This window comes from Sinohyriopsis cumingii, chromosome 1, assembly GCF_028554795.1.
Source record: "Sinohyriopsis cumingii isolate HCF-2022 chromosome 1, ASM2855479v2, whole genome shotgun sequence".
Lineage (NCBI taxonomy): Eukaryota > Metazoa > Mollusca > Bivalvia > Unionida > Unionidae > Sinohyriopsis > Sinohyriopsis cumingii.
The window spans coordinates 67,370,453-67,392,073 of NC_142961.1; the positions used below are offsets into that span (position 1 = coordinate 67,370,453).

The 21,621-nt window shown below is 36.7% G+C and overlaps 1 protein-coding gene across 1 annotated transcript in view; it reads left to right on the plus strand.

Annotated features, from left to right (window-relative positions):
- Positions 1-21,621, plus strand: part of LOC149807053 (peroxisomal biogenesis factor 3-like) — a 67,895-nt gene that overhangs the window by 32,359 nt on the left and 13,915 nt on the right. The window contains exons 7-10 of the mRNA XM_089961278.1: positions 1,432-1,501; positions 4,282-4,336; positions 14,837-14,993; positions 15,724-15,785. Of these exons, the coding sequence (XP_089817404.1) occupies positions 1,432-1,501; positions 4,282-4,336; positions 14,837-14,993; positions 15,724-15,785 (344 nt within the window). The remainder of the gene's footprint in view (positions 1-1,431; positions 1,502-4,281; positions 4,337-14,836; positions 14,994-15,723; positions 15,786-21,621) is intronic.

Sequence of the window (21,621 nt, forward strand, 5' to 3'; positions counted from 1 at the left end):
AAGACTCAGTTTGATATCATTATTAGTTGTTGTAATTAAGACTCAGTTTGCTATCATAAGTTGTTGTAATTAAGGCTCAATTTGCTGTCATAAGTTGTTGTAATTAAGACTCAGTTTGCTACTGTTATTTGTTGTAATTAAGACTCAGTTTGCTATCATAAGTTGTTGTAATTAAGACTCCATTTGCTGTCATAAGTTGTTGTAATTAAGACTCAGTTTGCTACTGTTATTTGTTGTAATTAAGACTCAGTTTGCAATCATAAGTTGTTGTAATTAAGACTCAGTTTGCTGGCATAAGTTGTTGTAATTAAGACTCAGGTTGCTATCATAAGTTGTTGTAATTAAGACTCCATTTGCTGTCATAAGTTGTTGTAATTAAGACTCAGTTTGCTACTGTTATTTGTTGTAATTAAGACTCAGTTTGCAATCATAAGTTGTTGTAATTAAGACTCAGTTTGCTGGCATAAGTTGTTGTAATTAGGACTCAGTTTGCTATCATAAGTTGTTGTAATTGAGACTCATTTTGCTAGCATAAGTTGTTGTAATTAAGACTCAGGTTGCTATCATAAGTTGTTGTAATTAAGACTCCATTTGCTGTCATAAGTTGTTGTAATTAAGACTCAGTTTGCTATCATAAGTTCTTGTAATTAAGACTCAGTTCGCTAGCATACATTGTTGTAATTATGACTCAGTTTGCTATCATAAGTTGATGTAATTAAGACTCAGTTTTTGCTGTCATCAGTCGTTGTAATTAAGACTCCATTTGCTCTCATATGTTGTTATAATTAAGACTCAGTTTGATATCATTATTAGTTGTTGTAATTAAGACTCAGTTTGCTATCATAAGTTGTTGTAATTAAGGCTCAATTTGCTATAAGTTGATGTAATTTTCAGATAAAGATGCAGTTTGTGATCATGTTTTTGGTGTTGTTTTCAGATTGAAACTCAGTTTGGGATCATTAAAAATGTTGTTTTTAGACTAAGGCTCTGTTTGGTATCATATTGAAAATCAGTTTGATGTCATATATTTTGTTCCAGTTTTCAGACAATACCCTTCTGAGACTTCAAAAAGCTCACTTAGTTCCAAAACTCAGGGATTTAAATATCCAATTCAGTAAAGTCTTATCTCAAGGTCTGACTGTAGTAATACCAGAGGTGAACATTTTCTTGTGAAAAATGCACATACTGCTGAATGTAGTAATACCAGAGGTGAACATTTTCTTGTGAAAAATGCACATACCTCTGCAAACATCATGGACTAAGCTGGCCATCAGGTCAGAGTGTATTCCGTTAATTCTTTCCATATGCAGACCATCATCTGCAAGCCTATTATAAATCAGCAGATCTGAGTCTATGATGACGAAAGGTCGCTTTGCATTATACACTGGTAAATACTGTAATAATATTAAAACCCAAATGATTTTGTTTCAGTCAAAAGAACTTGCTCCACCAGAAGTACAGGAGAAATATCTGTCCTTAATCAGGGTATTTTTCTCTGAAGGTAATCTCTCAGATTAACTATTTCTTATTCATCTTTATCTCCCTGTCCATATATCTTGATAGGTTGTAATTTAACTGATCATCCCTCTCACACACCTGCCTCCTGCTAAGCCACATTGAAAACACCGTCAACTCGGTGGTATTAATCTAATTAAATGACATTTCAAAGGGCTTGAGTAAATTTCTAGAGTATTAAACCAAAATTTAAATGAATGAAACACTGTCAACTCGGTGGTATAAATCTAATTAAATGACATTTCAGAGGGCTTGAGTAAATTTCTAGAGTATTAAACCAAAATTTAAATGAATGAAACAATGTCAACTCAGTGGTATAGATCTAATTAAATGACATTTCAAAGGGCTTGAGTAAATTTCTAGAGTATTAAACCAAAATTTAAATGAATGAAATACCATCACCTTGGTGGTATAAATCTAATTAAATGACATTTCAAAGGGCTTGAGTAAATTTCTAGAGTATTAAACCAAATTTAAATGAATGAAACACCATCAGCTCGGTGGTATAAATCTAATTAAATGACATTTCAAAGGGCTTGAGTAAATTTCTAGAGTTTTAAACCAAAATTTAAATGAATGAAAAACTTTCCCTTTTGTTTTTCAAATTCAGTATGACAATAAACACAGCTTTAGTGCTAAAAACATGACTATAAAGAAGGGCAGAAACTTGATTACCTGCTCATTTAAATGTAGAAATTATCTCAGTTTCTCTGGATATGACTTACTTACAATCAAAATTGCATTGACATGTAGCCATTGTAATTGAATTAAATTTTTGGGATGCATTTATTGCAACTTCCAGAATTTTTTATACATGCCTGTTTGTCTAATGGGACAGACTTATTGATCAACTTCGAAATGCCTGAATTAGACATTAAGAGTTTCTGCTAAGCTTAAGAAACTCCTAATCACACTTGCTATATAGTTGTTTTAATTGAAACCCATATCCGGGTATTGTCCTGATCTTTTACACAAGATGTACATTAGTAAGTGTAAAATGGACTTGTGGCTTAGGTAGTGTTATGAAGCTGTCATCTGCATTAGTGAATTTAAGCAAAATCACGAAAAGGCTAATGTTAGATGATAGGTGTATTGATAATTCCGTACATGTGAAAATAAATAGAAATGGCAATGTTGTCATTAGTTTGACTAATCTGCATTACTGAATTTAAGCAAAATCCTGAAAAGGCTAGTGTTAGATGATAGGCGTATTGATAATTCCATACATTTGAAAATAAATAGAAATGGCAATGTTGTCATTAGTTTGACTAATCTGCATTACTGAATTTAAGCAAAATCCTGAAAAGGCTAGTGTTAGATGATAGGCGTATTGATAATTCCATACATTTGAAAATAAATAGAAATGGCAATGTTGTAATTAGTTTGACTAATCTGCATTACTGAATACAAGCAAAATCCTGAAAAAGGCTAGTGTCAGATGATAGGTGTATTGATAATTCCATACATGTGAAAATAAATAGAAATGGCAATGTTGTAATTAGTTGGACTATTCAGAATTTTAACATTATGAGTACCTTGTGAGTTGGAGTTTGAATTTCAGATGACTTAGCAGGTTTGAAGTTGTTCCCATGAAAATTATTTCAGTATTGTATTGCTTACATTTTGCCTTGTTTGTTTCTTTTACAAATGCTACCAAGCACCCTGGGTAAAGTAATTGTTATGACTCTGTGATCATTAACATAGTAACAGAAAGAAGAAAAACCAATAAGTTTTGTAAAACTTAACAAATATTTTAATTATCAAAGTTATAAATTAAACTGTGAGAAATTACAGTATTATGAAGTGAATCCTAAATAATCCTGATAAAGTTCTATGAAAGTCCAAAAAAGAATGAAATGTTCTGTATAAATTTCACAACTGGAAATATACTGTCCGTCAAGATGGCATCATCCAGAACTCCTTCTAATAATTCACAACAGTTCCAGCATAATATTATTCCAAATAATGAGCACTTTCTATTTCCACAGAACAGTTCAAATATTATCTTAGAACAACATAAAACACATGTGCAGACTTACAACAAGAACACAAGAAATGAGAATGTCTCCAAAAATAGGAATGAAACTGATTGCTAAGTTCTCTCTTTAAATACATTGTCAATTAAAACTGTATTACACAATATACCCCACATGACAGATCTTACTTCTCAGCTTGTCTCAAAATTGGTTATTCATGTGACCTAGCCCAACCAATGGGAAGTTACGGAACTCTTCTAGGACCATCCAAGCCCCATCAGTCAATGAGAAATTAATCCAAAGTCATCATTAAGTCTTATTACTAAGATTATTGTTAGTAATTGTCAACATATACATTAGCATCTATTTATAGATCATATATAATTTTACGCTCTTAACAGACTCTATGTCACATAGGCAAAATTTCATTAAAGGAATTCTGTACAATTTACAGCCATTAAAATACAGCCATTACATCCATTAAAATACAACTGTACAGCACATTAAAATGGAATTTTTCTATTTGAATATTTGAAAAAAGTGTTCTGATATGTATGTATGGTTGTTCATTATCTGCGATTTACTCTGTTAAAATGTTTGCTAAGATACATTTTATGAACAAAAGTTTTTGTCATATTTTGAGTAAAAGATAAATCAAACACACTGTTGTGAAAACATATTTCACAACTCTGTGGTTTATATGTACAGTAAGTGATGTATATTTTAAATTGTCCTATCATCTCTTTACAGTTGCATCAGATTTCATCAGAACTAACTTTGCTTTTTACAGGTCTAGCTGAGTTTATTCCAGTTGTGAAAGATGCTGTTATGAAGGAGACAGGGAGGTATGTAACAGGAATGATAGTTTGACCATAATCCATTCAGATTGCTGAGAACTAAATCTTTTTAGATAGTATTGAAATTATTTGACTAGTTGTAACTTCCAGACAACTTAGTCTTTAGATAGTATTGAAGATATTTTATTAGTCAAAATGTCAGGACACTTTACCCATTAGTAAGAGGCCACTGTCATGTTGCAGATTTACAAATATCCATGAATGAAAGCTGAAAATGACAGTACCAGTTACTATCATTACAAGCAAATTAGTCAGTCAGCTGAGCGATCTTGTTTTTAATTATCAAGTACATGTATTGTTCCCTCCCACTAAGGTAAGGATAAATAGAAATGGTATCCATCCAGCTTTCCATTCATCCGTTTGCCTTGTGTGTGCTCTAGCATCTATATGTAATATTATATTTAAGCCAAATTGCTGCAAATCTTGATCTCAACAACAGCTCAGACCAGTTCAATTATGAGCACATTCTGCTTGTATTTCTTAAGTTGTGACCCTTGATCATCTTAGCATAGGCAGTGCTAATGCTCAGTTTCGTGAACACTCTTGCTCCAACATTTGATTAAATTTAAACCAGATTAACTATACTTGATCTCAACAAGGGCTTCAGTCAGATTGATGGAGTACATTTTGTAATTATTTTTTAGAGTTATGGCCCTTTGCCATCTGACCATTGGTATTGCTAATGCACATTCATTTTAAGACTATCAGCCATAATTTTCCTTTGATTTAAGTTATATTTGCACCTTTCCGAGAACTTTAATTAGTTCACTTATGAGCAGATTAGGCTTTTATTCTGGGAGTTATTGCCCTTGATCAATGTTGTTGTTGTGGGGTTTAATGCCCTTTTTTCAGCACATGATAGACTATGCATGGCAGCCAGTATTAATGGTGAAGGAAGAACCCGGGAAGAACCACCGACCCAAGAGAAGCTACTGCCAAGCTTTCTCACATACCCACATTGGCCAAATCCTAGACTTGAACCCATACAGACAGAGGTGAGATGGCAGTGATCCGTAACGGAGAGCGCTTTAGACTGCTTGGCCGCTCAGGGCCCCCTTGATCAATGTATACATAACATTGACTAGTGAATGCTGTACCTTTCGCACTTTTTCATTGTGCTGTTAATAATGCGGAACTGCTTATGTGAAAGTCTTTCATACAGTGTCTGACATCCATTAGCAAATGTTTGTTACATTGCTGCTTCACGGAAATTAAACCACAAAACTTTACAAACATTTATTCCATTGTCTAGTTGGTCTTAAATGAAAATGATACTGATCTGACATCCAATATAGCTGCCATAGCAGCTGTCTTGAAAATCTTGTCATTACTTCTCCTTTTGACAGATGTTTCAACATGGGCTTTTCACTAAATTACTTACGATGTCTGGTAGGTCCAAAAAAAATTATATTGCGCCCCTTGGATATCCAGTATGTTCACTCTGGTGACTGTGGGGGCACTCACCAGTTATTATGTACTTTTGGGAGTGATATATGTAAGGTGAAGTTGTTTGCATTTAAAACATGCACAGTGGAGAGAATGTTGGCATACTTCTATGCTACTTTGATGTAATGTGGCTGACATTTCTTTGGATATTATACTTTTGGAAATTGTAAATGATCTAAGCACAATGCTAACTAAAATGACTGCTCCCTTGTGCTCCAAAAATGAATTTTGCCAGACAAGTCAATACCAGCTTCTGAAAGTGCAAGGAATGAATTACCAAATATATAAAATGTAAAAAAAAAGTTATTGGTTCTTCTTTTTACAATTTGTCTCTGAACTAAAATGACCAAGTAGAGCTAGCAGTTTTTTGAAAGGGTCACATCCAGATTAAGGCCAAGCTGTATACTCTATAACCCATATTACACCCATCAGTCATACACCAAAATAAAGGGAATTAAAGGTTCTTTGAACAGTACCTAAGATATACAAGGTCTTTTATAAATAGCCAGTATAACCAGTAAGGAGACCTGGGGAAATTCTTTTTCTTTAAAATTCTAACCCTATGCAAAATATGAAATTGCAGAGCACCACCTGTTGTGACCATCTTGTTTTCATTAATCTCTAATGGATGTTCATATCTACATGAGGTTTTCACTAAAATTCTTATAATATCTCATTGGGACTGAATTAAAATGGATCTAATCAGATCTTTAACATTTCTGCCAAATATTGTTATCTCTACTGACTTGATTTGTATCATTTACAGTTTACAGATATATCTGAAGAATACTTTGAATGACATCAAATCAATGGCTTCAATTTTTTTCTTTTCCATAATATTCAGTATAGATTTCGCCATATTTATCATGTGGCTATACATTGACACTATCCGAGACAAGTGATCTTTTGTATCATGTTCAAGGTCAAAAACCATGACAAAATGTTTTGTACTGCATTTAAGGTAGGCATCTTTTTGACATATTGATATAAAGATAACAAAATAGTTTTGTTAGCAAAAATTTGTATGTTTGAGTTTGTCAGGGAAATCTGAGATGATTTCAGTATTCAGCAGTTAAAAAGAATAAATGGACATACCTTGAATCATGGAAAGTCTTTTTGGGGAGTAGAGTGTCAGTACCTTTAAGGGACTTTTGTTTTTTGATTTAGTCAGGTTCACATAGAAGTTTTAGTGTAGAGTGTAGCAAGAATTCATATCAGTTCAGTGTTAATCAGAGTTGGTCTTAGTTATACAGTTATCATTCATGACATAAATATTCCACTAACTTGTGAACATGCCTGCACACACAAATTTTGTTTGATTTCACCCAGATTTGCTGTGAAGCTTCACGCCAACGAGGTCTCATATAAGTTCAGTGATGAGTAGATTTATTAGTTTATTACTGAGTTATGGCCCTTGATCATGTCGTCCAAATTGACATTTGATTGGGCAGTAAGTGCTCTTGCATTCACATTTTCTGTTTGATTTTAGTGGAAAATGTGTTTTAATTCATCTTAACATGGTTATAGATGACTACGATGATGATCATATTTTTAAGACATTTGCAGAGTAATGGTCCTTGAACAACTTATGCATCTCATTGGCTTCTGAAAACTGTAGCATTCAGATCTGAAAAATTATTTCAGCCACATTTACCATTAAAATAATCCTCAGAAAGGTCTCATATGAATTTGATAATGATCTGAATTTTACCCCATTTTACAGAGTTAATGCCCTTGTCCAGCCAACATTTTGAATACTCAGTGATTAATATCAGTCAGATTTTCTGAAAAGCTAGATATTGTCAAGATCTTACATTAAGTGATAGCAAATTTGGACCATATTTTACAATGTTCTGTTCCTTGATTGTCTTGGAATATTTTATTTGCCAGTGGAAGGTAGTATTAAAATTGTTCAGTGTTCAGTCATATTAGCTATGAAGTATCATATTTGGCAGGGAAGATTTTGGCCATGTTTTGCTGTTATTGCATGTAATTGACTCAACACTACACCAATTTCCTAATTCTCAAGATTTTAAGTGGGAGGTGGCTGGGGACATCGTTCATGTTAATGGCTGATTCTTGTGAAAATAATTATTTGTTTCTGTGGATGAATTTTCTGCTCATAGATTAGAAATGATACATACAGAAAACAGTGGCCTAATACTGATAACTATCTCAATTGATTTATTTCATAGTTATCTACTTATCCACCTATAACAGATATGTTTTGTCTACTGTTGTGTCAGACCGACTCACTGCAGATAGTGTCTGAAGTTTTCTTCATACAGAAGGAATGGTATTTGTCTTTGTAAAAATGTTGCATGAGCAGGGAATTTTTAAAAAACCTGATAATAATAATGAGGACTTTGTATAGCGCTTAATCTTTAGAAGCTCTAAGCGCTTTTCAACATTGGACAACACCTATAAAAGAAACAACATATATAATGATATTCTTACAAAATACAGACACCATGAAATTTTAAAAAACAACAAACATGCTGAAAATATTTAAGGTAGGGAACATTATTAGGTCTTTAAGTTTGTTCTTGCAGTCGAAAAAAGTGAGTTTTAAGAGCACTCTTGAATGGGATCACTGTGTTTTTTGCGATAAAGTAGACCTGTAGTTATGCCAAAACACTGATGCTAATTTCTATAAAATTCACAACAACTTTAAAAAATATAGTGCCACCATTCTTCTTTAGTTATTTGTGACCAAGGCATTTCCATGGAAATATACTGTTACTTGGTAGTAAAGTATTATCAGGATATCTGGCATTTAGACATGATAGTTTGGGTACAAGTTAGTTTAATTCCAAGGTTTAATACAAATTTGATTGACTGTTACAAGAAATATGAGCATGCTGAAGAAGTCATTTGGCAAAAATAAATATAAACAAGGGACACTTAATCACGCATCACATGTTGTTTCCTCATTTGAAAGAGAATCAATAATTTGAGCTTCAGATTCCCCTTCCACTGCACTTTCCCATTGCGACTAAGACTGAAGGGTTGGAAATGAAATATCTTTTGCAGTTATGGTTTTTTTTTCAATTTGGATATGATCTCTGAACACATTAATTTGAAGATGTAAGTATGCTACCCCCTGAATCCAATCCTACTTAAAAAGATGAAAACTTTTCTTTTCTTCTCAAGTTGACAAAGGGCAGTAACTCTTGTTCGTTGCCGCCCTTGACAACACCAGGTGTTGGAAGTTTTTGAGCATAGCTTAATTCAACATCATATGAGACACCTACCTTGCATCCAAAGCCAGGTTTTGTGTTAAAATCGAACCATCCATACAGGGTTTTGAATTAATTTGGATTAATATTCATTCCTAAATAGTGGTAATTATTAGTTTTTGAACTTTATGAATATTTTGTGAAATTTGTAATTTTCTCAGACTTGACATTTTTTACAACAAGGTGTCTTTGGTGCATGTTGCTATTCACAATTTCATGCACACTGCATTTTGTTCATTTACCCAGTTTGTAACAGGTGTTTTTTAAATGACTTGTTAACACACTGCATCATTAATTTATACATTTTTCTTGTATTCTGCTTCATCTTGTTTCAGTGAAACCTGTAGATGAAACATAAAATAAATGCAACAAGTTCAAAACTAAGGAAGACACACATGAGTTATAAGCCCAGTGTGTACAAAATGTACTTTACTAATACCATGCATTGTGTATTCCAACAGTGTATAGACTACAGTTTGGCAAAGTTGACCAATCCAAAGAAAGGATGATGACAGTGAACAATTTTTAAATTCCTATTAGTAATAAGGATATGGGCAGGCAGCCCAGGTGGCACAAGTCCAAGCCTGGCATTTGGACATTTAAGTTTGTGTGCATGAGGTTTTTAATGGATCCATGAGATCTCTCCTTTATTACTATATAGCTGTCTGAAGCCATCCATGATTGTCCAAGCAGTTGGACCAGCTGTCTCATTCATGGGATCTTACTGAAGGTCTGTCAGTGTCGCCAGACCTACAGCTTCATCTTTTGACAGTTACAGAAATCTTAATGACAGACTTCTTTCCTTCCTGACATGCCTATGGCTACATAAAATTACAATTACAGAGATCTTGGTGATGAATCTGTCCATTTGGCCTGGCATAATGCTACCCAAGCACATTATGATGTGGATTTTAGTGGTAGATCTGTGCATCCAGCCATGTCCATGATATGGCTAGTACCTTCACCATCCGGACCGTCTGTTACACAGCCAGTAACTGTGCTGGACATATATTGTTTGAACCAGCCATCCATACTGGTATGACAGAATTGTCTGGCATAGGCAGCTACTCATTATTTACTGCTTACCCACAGGGTATTGGCGTAAATTGTATAGATGATGGCGTTGCATCATCCTTGCCACAGGGAGTCGTTTATCTTGAAATGGAAGCAGTACATTAATAATCTAGTACAGGATACATTCCATAGATAATCATACTGAACTTCAAGCATTAGATTTTAGCAAGTGTTCAGGACATTGTTGCCACGTCTTCAATGTTAGATTTGTCCTCCTTGGCAGTTTTCTGACAGGGATGGTACTGGCAAACCAACATGCCTGGGAATTGACAGCCCACATTGTTCAGGTCATTAACAGAGCAGTTCACCATTCGATGGCAAATGTGTTGATTGCCTCTGCCAATCTAAACTTGATACAGCATAATGCATATATGCGCTCCATGAAAAAATCTTGCTTTAAGGTTGACTGTTTGGCTCACCATTGCTGCTTTGGGGCAGATTTGAAGAAGTTCAGAGGGAAGCAGCTCAACAACAACCCCTCCAACTTGCTTCTCTACCAGTATCCTCATTTTAGAAACCAGACATCACTGCCACATCAGATGGAAGCCAAACAAAGGGATCTTTTACATTCCATTTGACTGCTCCGATGGCCTAGTGGTTAGAGCATCTGCCTCGGATATGAGAGGTCGTGGGTTCAATCCCCAGTCATACCAAAGACTTACAAAAATGGTACCAACAGCTGTCTTGCATGGCATTCAGCATTAAGAGGTTAGTGTTGGGACTGGTCGGCCTGGTGTCAGGATAATGTGACTGGGTGGGACATCATGCTGCATGTCTGTGGCATGATACCCCAGTGCTAGACATCACCATAAACTCACACTGCAGACATCTTAGCATATATGACTGAAAATTTTTTAAAGCTATGTTAAAATTCCAAATCACACACATACATTCCATTTGCCATTCAAATCTCAATTTTATGCCTGTAGATGACAGCTGAACCAATCTAGGGTGCACCCTTACAGGAGAGGTTCAAACCAAGTTTCTCCATAGCCCATGCCTCCTGTCTCTCATTGCTGACTTAACACCTCCATCCCCTCTGATATTGTGCTTTGGGGTGCCAGACTACTGTGATTCTAATAACATTGGATCAACATATTGCCTCAAAATGAATGGGTGATGTAAGTCATTTTGGAGGGGCTTCATGTATTGTTTATCCCATCCCCGCCTCTTTCTCTGCCTTCGGTATTGGGAAAAGGGCTAAATTCTTCGTCAATAAATGAACCTGGAGATTGTATGGAAATCACAATCTCCGGATTTGAATCATCCGTTCCACAAAGGCCATTTCAGGTTCAGGTTGATGATAGACTTCAGTCATCTCAACAGATTCATTCTTCTGCCAAGGTTCAAGATAGGGATGGCAATATCTATATGACTCTCCATCGTAAGGATTGAGTATGCCATTAGCCTTGATCTCAAAGATGCCTTTTTTCACCTAGATTCATGAAAGTTTATTTGATTTGCTTACCGTCACAAGTTAACCAATTTTGAGTACATCTGTTGGGTCTAAATATCAACTCCTAGGTTTTTACCAAATTATGGGTTGCTTTGTTACCCTGTTCTGGTCAACTTCCTCTACAGCAGCGGTGGTGTATCTGGACAATCTCCTCTAGAAACATATGGTAAGTTGTTTTCTCAATGACAGAAGACATCTCTTGTCCCTTTTGAATCCTATTTCTCAAAAAATCTGATATTCATTTATCCCATTGTTTTATCCTCATTGGTATGGAGGATATAACCAAGCTCAGTCATGTACATTTCCCCATTTCTGCATCATGCAGATTGTCAAACTCGTAGTCATTTCCAAAATTATGGGAATTTCAGCTAGAGAGGTGTTGCAACTCCATGAATAATTCAATGCAGCAGCAGATTTGATACTGTTAGGTTGCCTTTATATGTGTCGGTTACAAAATAACTTTGCTGGCTCAGTAGTGCCCTTTTCCAGTCCACTCAATCAAAACATCAGTATCATCAGGGGTGTCAGTGGTGCAGCCATAAGAGAGGAATCCTCTGGAGAAGCCCCAGCTGGAAATGTCAGTATGTGCTGATGCCTGTACTTAAGGTTGATTTTCTCACTTCCTGCTGTACTTTAAATATGGTTAACAGCAAATGGGTAATGGGGGAAAGGGCTCTTTACATCAACCTCTATCTGAAAGCTATCATAAATGCCTTCAGTTCTGAAAGTACATACTCTGCAAGAAGTCAGTCCTGATTATGTTAGACAACCTCATTAGTTTTGACTGACTTCCACCAGATCACCCAACCTAAATATGCTGGTTTGGCAGTTTCTTCATCAGTGCTGCCAGCTTCAGATCAACACACTAATCAGACACATTTCTGACGGACAGTGTCCTGGCTGACATTCTTCACAGAAAGGGTCCAGTTATGCATTAGGAATGGTTCCTTCATCAATTAGATTTGGGGCCATCTAATGCTTGACCTTTTGCGGCATGGTGGAACCACATCAGAGCCACCTTTGTCTCATGGGTTCTGATATCCTCTCTCCAATGATACATGTCCTGGGTCAGCAATTTACTCAATCTAGCGATAGGCTACCACTCCATTGAGGCATCATATAGAATAGATATCGGTCATTCAAAAGAGAAAGCAAACTTTTAAGTAATTTAAGTTTCTCTGAGAATACATACCTGATCACATTACTTAAAAACCTTCCCAACCACCCCACCATGTGAGCTTAAAAACTAGTGACACCTGGTAATGGCAAGTAATGGTTAAGAGTTATTGCCGTTTGTCTACATGAGAAAAGATGAATTTTTTTCTTTTTAATAGGGCTGGATTCAGGAAGACCATGCTTATATCCTAATGTTAATGTGATTGGGTAAATATCCTTGGATAAACATAATTTACTGAAAAATGGTCTTTCTTCTGTGACATAATGTGAAATGTAATGACAAAATAAAGTTGAAAATGGCACAGGCATTGAGATTTTAGATCACTGTATCTTTTGGACTTGACCCCCCCCCCCCATCAATACCTAAGATACCTTGGGGGATAGAACCCTAAAAATATAAATTAATACCACCTGCAAATATTTACCCTAATTAAAAAGTAGATTGCTGAGTTTATTGTATATGTGTAGCTAATATATCGGACAATATTTTGGTTATTTATTGTAATTTCACTGGGTGAATTATTGACTGAATTAGTGGTACTTGAAAAGAGGAATGTGGCTGTTTATGCACACTGTCTGAATAAAGTGTGAAATTTTATTTTATTAAATCATGAAGCATTGCTTTAACATTTAATCAGTTATTATGTCTTGACTCTTTCATATTCATGAATACTTTTTCTTGATTATATTTGACATGGAAATGGTCTTAACAACAATTTTAGTTTCTCAGATGTGAAAAAGGTGCAAAATTAATGTTGGCAATAATGCATATAATGCTTCACTACCGTGTAAGATCGAGGAATTTCTTCGTTGTGATAATGCTCGAGTATTGTGATCTTCAGCACTTGTAAATTGTAAAAATAATCACTGTGCAGACAAATTATCCACTGTATAGTAAATTTTCATCCATCAGTTCAGAGTAAGATAGAGTATCTGTCAAATGGATGGACAGTGGGTCTAATTGATGAACAGGGTGGGCCAAATGGATGTAAATTCTGGGTCAAATGGATGGATATTGTGGGTCAAATGGATGGACATTATGGGTCCAATGGATGGACATTGTAGGTCAAATGGATGGACAGAGTAGATCAGATGGATTGACATTTTGACAGAGTGAGTCAAATGGATGGGCATTGTCGGTCACATGGATGGACAGTGGGTCAAAAGGATGAACAGTGGATCAAATGGATGGACAGAGTGGGTCAAATGGATGAACAGAGTGTGTCAAATGGATAAATAGTGGGTCAAATGGATGGACAGAGTGAGTCAAATGGATGGACATTATCAGTCGCATGGATAAACACTGGATAAAATGGATGGAGAGAGTGGGTCAAATGGATGAACAGAGTGTGTCAGATGGATAAACAGTGGGTCAGATAGATGAACAGTGGGTCAAATGGATGGACAGAGTGTGTCAGATGGATAAACAGTGGGTCAAATGGATGGACAGAGTGGGTCAAATGGATGAACAGAGTGTGTCAAATGGATGGACAGAGTGGGTCAAATGGATGAACAGAGTGTGTCAAATGGATGGACAGAGTGGGTCAAATGGATGAACAGAGTGTGTCAAATGGATGAACAGAGTGAGTCAAATGGATGGACAGAGTGGGTCAAATGAATGAACAGAGTGTGTCAAATGGATGGACATTGTCAGTCACATGGATAAACAGTGGATCAAATGGATGGAGAGAGTGGGTCAAATGGATGAACAGAGTGGGTCAGATGGATAAACAGTGGGTCAAATGGATGAAAAGATTGTGTCAAATGGATGGACAGAGTGGGTCAGATGGATAAAAAGTGGGTCAAATGGATGGATAGAGTGGCTCAAATGGATAAACAGAGTGTGTCAAATGGATGTACAGAGTGAGTCAAATGGATGGATATTGTCGGTCACATGGATAAACAGTGGATCAAATGGATTGAGACAGTGGATCAAATGAATGGACAGAGTGGGTATCACAGTATTCCCACTACATCTAAAGTAATTGGAAACCAGGACAAGAAACTACATCTTCTGTCAATAGTAACAATTATTTTAGTCCTTGCTGAACATTGTTTACAGATATGTTATAAAGGTATTTTCTCCTCTTCTTTCAGTATTTCCTTGAAGGAAAAGTTGTCAGTAAGTAACATTACTGCTGTTGTGAATCATATACGTGAGAGAATTGAAAATGGAAGAGAGAGCACACTGAGGGAACTCCCCACTTTACCGTTGGGTAAATACATGTTGAACGTCAACAAGACTTCAGTACAGGTAACTGCACCTTTTTTTTAAAAACATCTTAAATAATTAATTTTTTCATTTATTTGACAGGTAATGATAACTTGTATAAAGTTCTTGCTCATTTGGTGTTGAAAGCTGGCCACTAGAATGATGGAAAATGGAAAACTGATATAAAAAAAAACTTCCTCAGAGATCAGTGTGATGTTTCACTTTCTGATTATCGATAACGTCTAACTGAACATGTCTTAATAAGTTTACAAAGATCAGTATATTTGTCTACTGGATCGTATCAGTAGATGGGATTCATAGTGTTACCCATGTCCAGTCATACTGTTATGTCATATCCCACTGAGTAATATTTCAAGTTCTTGATGGATTCAACCAGATTTTGTATAAGACTTTTACATTAAAAAGACCCAGGTCAAGTTTGATTCTCGCAAAATAGGAAAGTTTTATTTGTGTCAGGAAATATGAAATGGAAGGATTCTTAATTTTGAGTTGGAAAAAGCAATTTATTGACTGCTTCTCATTAAATGTACTGTATTACAGTTCAGATTTTTGAGTTCATACACAATTCTGTGTTGCTAGCTTGGTAGCTATCTTCATATCTATGTACCTACCTATCTAACACTCCTATCTATATTTTTGTCTATTTGTTGCCAAAGATCTTACAAAAAAAATCAGGATAAAAGTTAATAATAAAACAGCATGATTTAAACATACATATATTGAGTTCTTTTATTTTTCTGTTTTCTTCAAGGATGACATAGAATCAGATATATACACCAAATTGCTGTATGAAACACGGGATGTGCTTGAAAGGTATACATAGAGTGAATTATTTGCATACTTTTTACAAAAATTTTAAAAGAAAATAAGGCCTTAAGTGATGTGAGCTTATGGTATGGTCTTCATCTTGCATCTTTATGTGGTCTTTTGTCATGTGTCCATCGATGCTTATATGTTACAGTCCCAGTAGTTTTATGTTACAATCCCAGTAGCTGTATGTTACAATCCCAGTAGCTGTACGTTACAATCCCAGTTATTGAATGTTACAATTCAGCAGCTTTATGTTACAGTCCCAGTAGCTATATGTTAACAATCCTGGTAGCTGTATGTTACAATCCCAGTTGTTGAATGTTGAATGTTACAATTCCAATGTTAGCTTTATCTTACAGTCCCAGTAGCTGTATGTTACAATCACAGTAGCTGTATTTCTGAACAGATTTTGATTAAACTTGGTATGCCATGCTTAAATCAGCAAGACCTTAAGGAAAATGGAGTACTGATGACATAAGATGTGATATTGGTGGAGCTGTTTGTCAGCTGCATTAGTTGGAGTATTAGTGACATAATGCATCATATTGATTGAGCTTTTTGTCAGCTATGAATATAACTTTTTTTTATTGTCATGCTTCTTGGTTTTCTGAACAAGTATGTTACAGTGCTTGGCTTTCAGTTTGTCTCTACTCTAAACCCTCTTTTTATGCCATTCTTCTGTTTCTTTAAATATGTTACCTAATCATAATGCTTAGGAAAACTATTTCTACCTTGCAAATCCAGCCCTCCCAGATAATACTTTTAGCTAAAAAGAGCTACAAGTTATCAGCCTACATATGTGGCAGTCAGACAGTGATCTCCCCTTGACTTAGAGATTGTCAGCAAAACCTGTAAATTACTACTTCTGCTCTTTCCAAGAACCATGCTCACCACAAGAGACCTTGCAAAAATCAGAATCAACTTTAATACAAGTTGGGGGAGTTCTCATTTCTAAGGAAAGTATACTCCATCTATATTTACAACTTTTCTTTCTTCCTATGTTGACAAAGTTCTGTCTTCAACAAATTTACCACACTTTGTCATCGTTACATATTTATTTGCACTTAGGTACTTGTATTGGTAGCCTATGTGACTTCACAGTAACTTATGTTTGTGCAAGTTCCTAGGACCTATAGGAAACTCTCAATATATGTATAATTCCACAACGGCTTCTTAAACACAGATGAGTTTTCTCCACATTTAGCATCTGGATGCCATGCTTTGTTGCATTTCCCACTACAGGTAGTCTTTGAACCTCTCGCAGGTAGTACACAGGTAGTATGGTGAAAATATTTGGATGTGTACCTGGATGCTTCCTGGTTTTATATAATTTATGTGCAATCACTATTTTCCAGGTAACACTGTAAGGTATAGCTCTGCAACAAATTTGTGTTCAATAATAAGAGACAGGTGTTGAGATACAACAAGTTTATATGTTCTATTCTGTTAGTCTTAGAGATTAGACCATGGCTAAAGTACAGAAATGCATGGCTAAGGACAAAGACATCATTAGCCTACCTGTTGATATGTCCTCAGTACAGGAGTTTTTGGCAGATAAGGGAGATAAATCAACAAAGGGTTCCACTATTACAAAATGCTGGAAATCTACATGATCAGAGACAGCCTAGCATCTGTGTCACTGCCACCTATAGGCCTTGTCTCCTAAGGGTTCAACTCTACACTTCTTAATGAACAGTGAGGAAATGAGCAAAACAAAGTATCATCTTGCACAGCCAATACATGGATCAAACATCCTGTAACCTGTCCCAACATTATGACATGGATGACATCCCCACTACCAACATGACCAACTTCTGTTTTGACCAGTCCAGGCCTACTGTAAGGGATCATATGGGACAAAGATGTCAACATATACATGATAAGTTACCGAAGTCAATCTGTTATGGAGACCAGTCTAACCCAAATACTGCCTCAGAGCACTCTCTATCTATGATGCAGAGTTTGGTGCCTCAGCTTCTGACAGTTCTCTCAACCCTTGGTCAGTAGAAGAGACTCTTTCAGTGACCGATTGGAAATCACCATTTCTACTTAAGGGTCCTCCTTGAGTTTTGTCAGTAGCAGGCCTTGACACACTTTGCCAGCTCATTCTCAGGCAACTCAAGAGACATCAGCCTCACCTTGTGCAAGCAAAGATGATAATGCTTGTCCTCAGGCACCTTCATCACTTCTTGACTATACTGTGTCATGGGAATTTTCTACCTGCCCTCCTTCCCCTACCCTACCAGCCACCTGGATCAGAGCACCAGCATCTATTGATCTTGTTACAAAAAGGAAAAATCCAACCTAAATTGCTTCCACAGGTTGGCATAATTACAGACATTTTGAATGGCCTGGGTCTTGAACAGAACTGTGCACTATACTTTAGCCAATGCCATCACAGCAACTGCAAATTTACAATCAGCAGAACAAGATGCACTGCTTTATACCTCCACCTTCCTTAAGAATCATCATAAGGTCAAGCTACGGTTACAACCATTATCCTCTAATCTACTTTTTAATGGCCACATTGATGAAGTATGCAAACAAGCCACTATGGAGGCAAATTTTCCTTCCCCACATTTGTAATATTGATACAGGAGCATTTCAGGAAATCAACAAAAGAACCCAAAGGGACACAACTCAAACATTAACCTCTGACAAGCTGTCCTATCATAGTTCCTCCCATGGAAAACCATAGGTCTCATGAACCGAAGTGGACAAAAGACAGGTAGTGATCACTTGTGCCAAAGTTTCTCTTCATGACTGCCTCCATCTCTCAAAAAAATGACATAATCTCCACACTGACCTTACCACAGATCCCTGTAGGAGGCGGCTTCAATTCTTTGCTGCTGAATGAGACAAGATTTGTCATGTCAATGGACCCAAGAAGTAGTTTCTGAGGGACTATGCATCTCGTTCAAAAAAAGCTCCTCTGTCCAGAGTCCCATCAGCTACAAACATTTGAACAGACCTAATCAAAGCCACCAGCTTGCAGCAAGAAATAAATGACCTTCTCCAGAAAAGGTAAGTAGATATCATTTGAAATATAGATTCTCTGGGATTTTTACCCCCGACTTTTCTTGGTCCCAATGGCAAATGGCACTCTGTGCCCTTTCATCGACTCAAGTACCTTTAATTAATTAATGCTGCTTTTTTCTTGATGAAAACACCGTGGCACATTATGAATGCTATCCAGAAGATAAGACTTTGCAGTTAGTGTGGACTTGAATATCTTCATGTTGCTATTCACAAGGCTTCAAGGAAGTTTCTGCAATTCACCTGAAACAGCATTGTTTATTGATTGCGAGCTCTCCCATTTAGACTCAACATCAGTCCCAGGATCTTCACTTGTCTGATGAACCATGTAATGGCACATGTTCATACTATCATCAAGGTGGCAACATCAAGTTACTTGGACTACATTCTGCATAAACATTTGGTGAATGATATATTACAACATGACATGATAAGCCATGTTACACTGCTTACGAATCTGGGTTTCCTTGTCAGCAAGGACAAATCTGACCTAGTATCATCTCAGCAATTTGTTCATCTTGGTATACGATTCAACACACAGGTAAACAGAGTATTTCTCCCTCAGGAATGGCCATTGAAAATCAGGACCATGGTGACTTCATACTCTCAAGGGTAGCTCTCTCTGTGCTAAAAATTCACATTGTTGGCTTGTTCAGGTGGCGCTCTACAGTTTCATATTTTGCATAGGGTTAGAATTGTAAAGAAAAAGAATTTCCCTGGCTTTCCTCACTGGTTATACTGGCTATTTAAAAAAGACCTTGTATATCTTAGGTATAATTCAGAGAACCTTTAATTGCCTTTATTTTGGTGTATGATTGACGGGTGTAATATGGGTTATAGAGTATTCAGCTTGGCCAACATTCTCTTCATTGTGCATGTTTTAAATGCAAACAACTTCACCTTACATACACCGCTCTCTCAAAAGTACATAATAACTGGTGAGCACCCACTCAATGCAATAGCAGACCTCATTATTCTAGGTTGCCTTTATATGCACCCCTTACAAATGATTATTTTATCCCAGTGGAGGCCAAAAGTTTGCCCACTGGACCACCTCTTGCCATTGGCACAAATATGAGATACCATCTGCAGACCTGGAGCACCCAAACTTGGCTTAGAATGTATATGCCTCTGCAAGTACAACCACCAGAGATTACAGTCCGTGCACATGCAAGTACAGGAGGCTGGGGGGAAGGGACACACCTACCATCTTTTCAGAAGCCGTTGGAGAGTGTTCTCCCCAGAACCAGCATCTGTATGTCAGTATACTAGAGATGAAGGCCATTTTGAAAACCTTTCACTGGTGGCAGGAATTTTTAACTGGAAAGGGAATCCTGTTTTTATTCGATTACTCTACTGTGGTGACTTATCTCAAACAGCAAGGCAAAACCAAGTCCCATTTGTGTACTGGTGTGGGACTTAATAAAGTGGTGTCATCTACAGCAAATCCATGTCCAAGTTCATCATATTCCTTGATGTTAAGCATAATAGCAGATTTTTTGTTCCAGAACAATCAACTTATACAGACGGAATGGTCTCTCCATCCCTCAGTTTTCACCCAGATTTGTACCCGATGGGACCGACCATTGGTGGACCTGTTTGTGACAAGGTGGAAGCTCCCAACCTTTCTGAAATCCAGTCCAGGTTCCCAAAGTCTGGACAGTCAGTGTGCTATCCATAGATTGGAATGCATACCTTTAACCTCCATCTCTGATTCCAAAGGTGAAGGAGAAAGCAAGAGAATCTGAGTGTTGCCTCGTCCACATTGCACCACTCAGATGGGAGAAATCATGGATCAATGATCTCATCAATCTCACAATGGAAATTCTCTGGAAAATAGAGAATGTCCCTCATCTGCTCAGACAACCATGATGGCAGTTGTTTCACCCCAGTCTAGAGCTACTGAACCTGCATGTCTGGATAATATTAAGCATTCCCTCAGAAATTAACAGTTTTCTCAGTCAGTCATGGGGAGAATCGCTCAAGAAGGAAGGCCAGCCACTTGGAAAGCATACAAAGGCAAATTGGAAAATATTTACACAATGCTGTACTCAAGCATACATTATACCTCTACAGGCATCTATATCTGAAATAGCTAACTTTATCCTCTGGCTTTTCGATGAGAGAAACCTATCACTAAGTACAGACAATGGTTACCACACCAAGATTGCTGACACATTTTCCTCATCATGGAAGAGATGATATCTGACAGAACAAAGACTTATCCGATCTTCTCTCCAACTTTGAATATACATGGCCAAAAGTGTTTGCTCTGGGTCCAGAGTGGAACCTATCATGGGTACTAACCTGGTTGAACATAAAACCTTTGATCTGCTTTCAAGGTTATCACTGACTCACCGTTTCATACAATACCTGCTTCCTCATCATGTAAGTGATGTCAGGCAGAATCAGCGAACATGCCTTATCAGGGGACCTGAATTGCATGTAGTTCCGACAAGACGGATCAATTTTGCTCATGATGGTTCCATCTTTCATTGCCAAGAACAGGCTCCCATCCATGGGTAACCAGACATTTGTAATGAAATCATTGTCTACTCTGGACACTTCTACAAAAGGGCACCTACAAGACCCAGCATAAGCTTTGAAGTGGTATCTTGAAAAGACAGCCATTGCATCAAGGGAGATCAGACCTATTATTACCTTTCAAACAGGGACAGGAAGATATAACAGCACAGATTCTTTTGTCCTGGATTTTAGTGGGTTATTCTTTTTGCATATCAAGAAATGACTCCAGTTCAAATGAATTTGTTGCACATTTCGGCTCACAGGGTTTGAATGATTG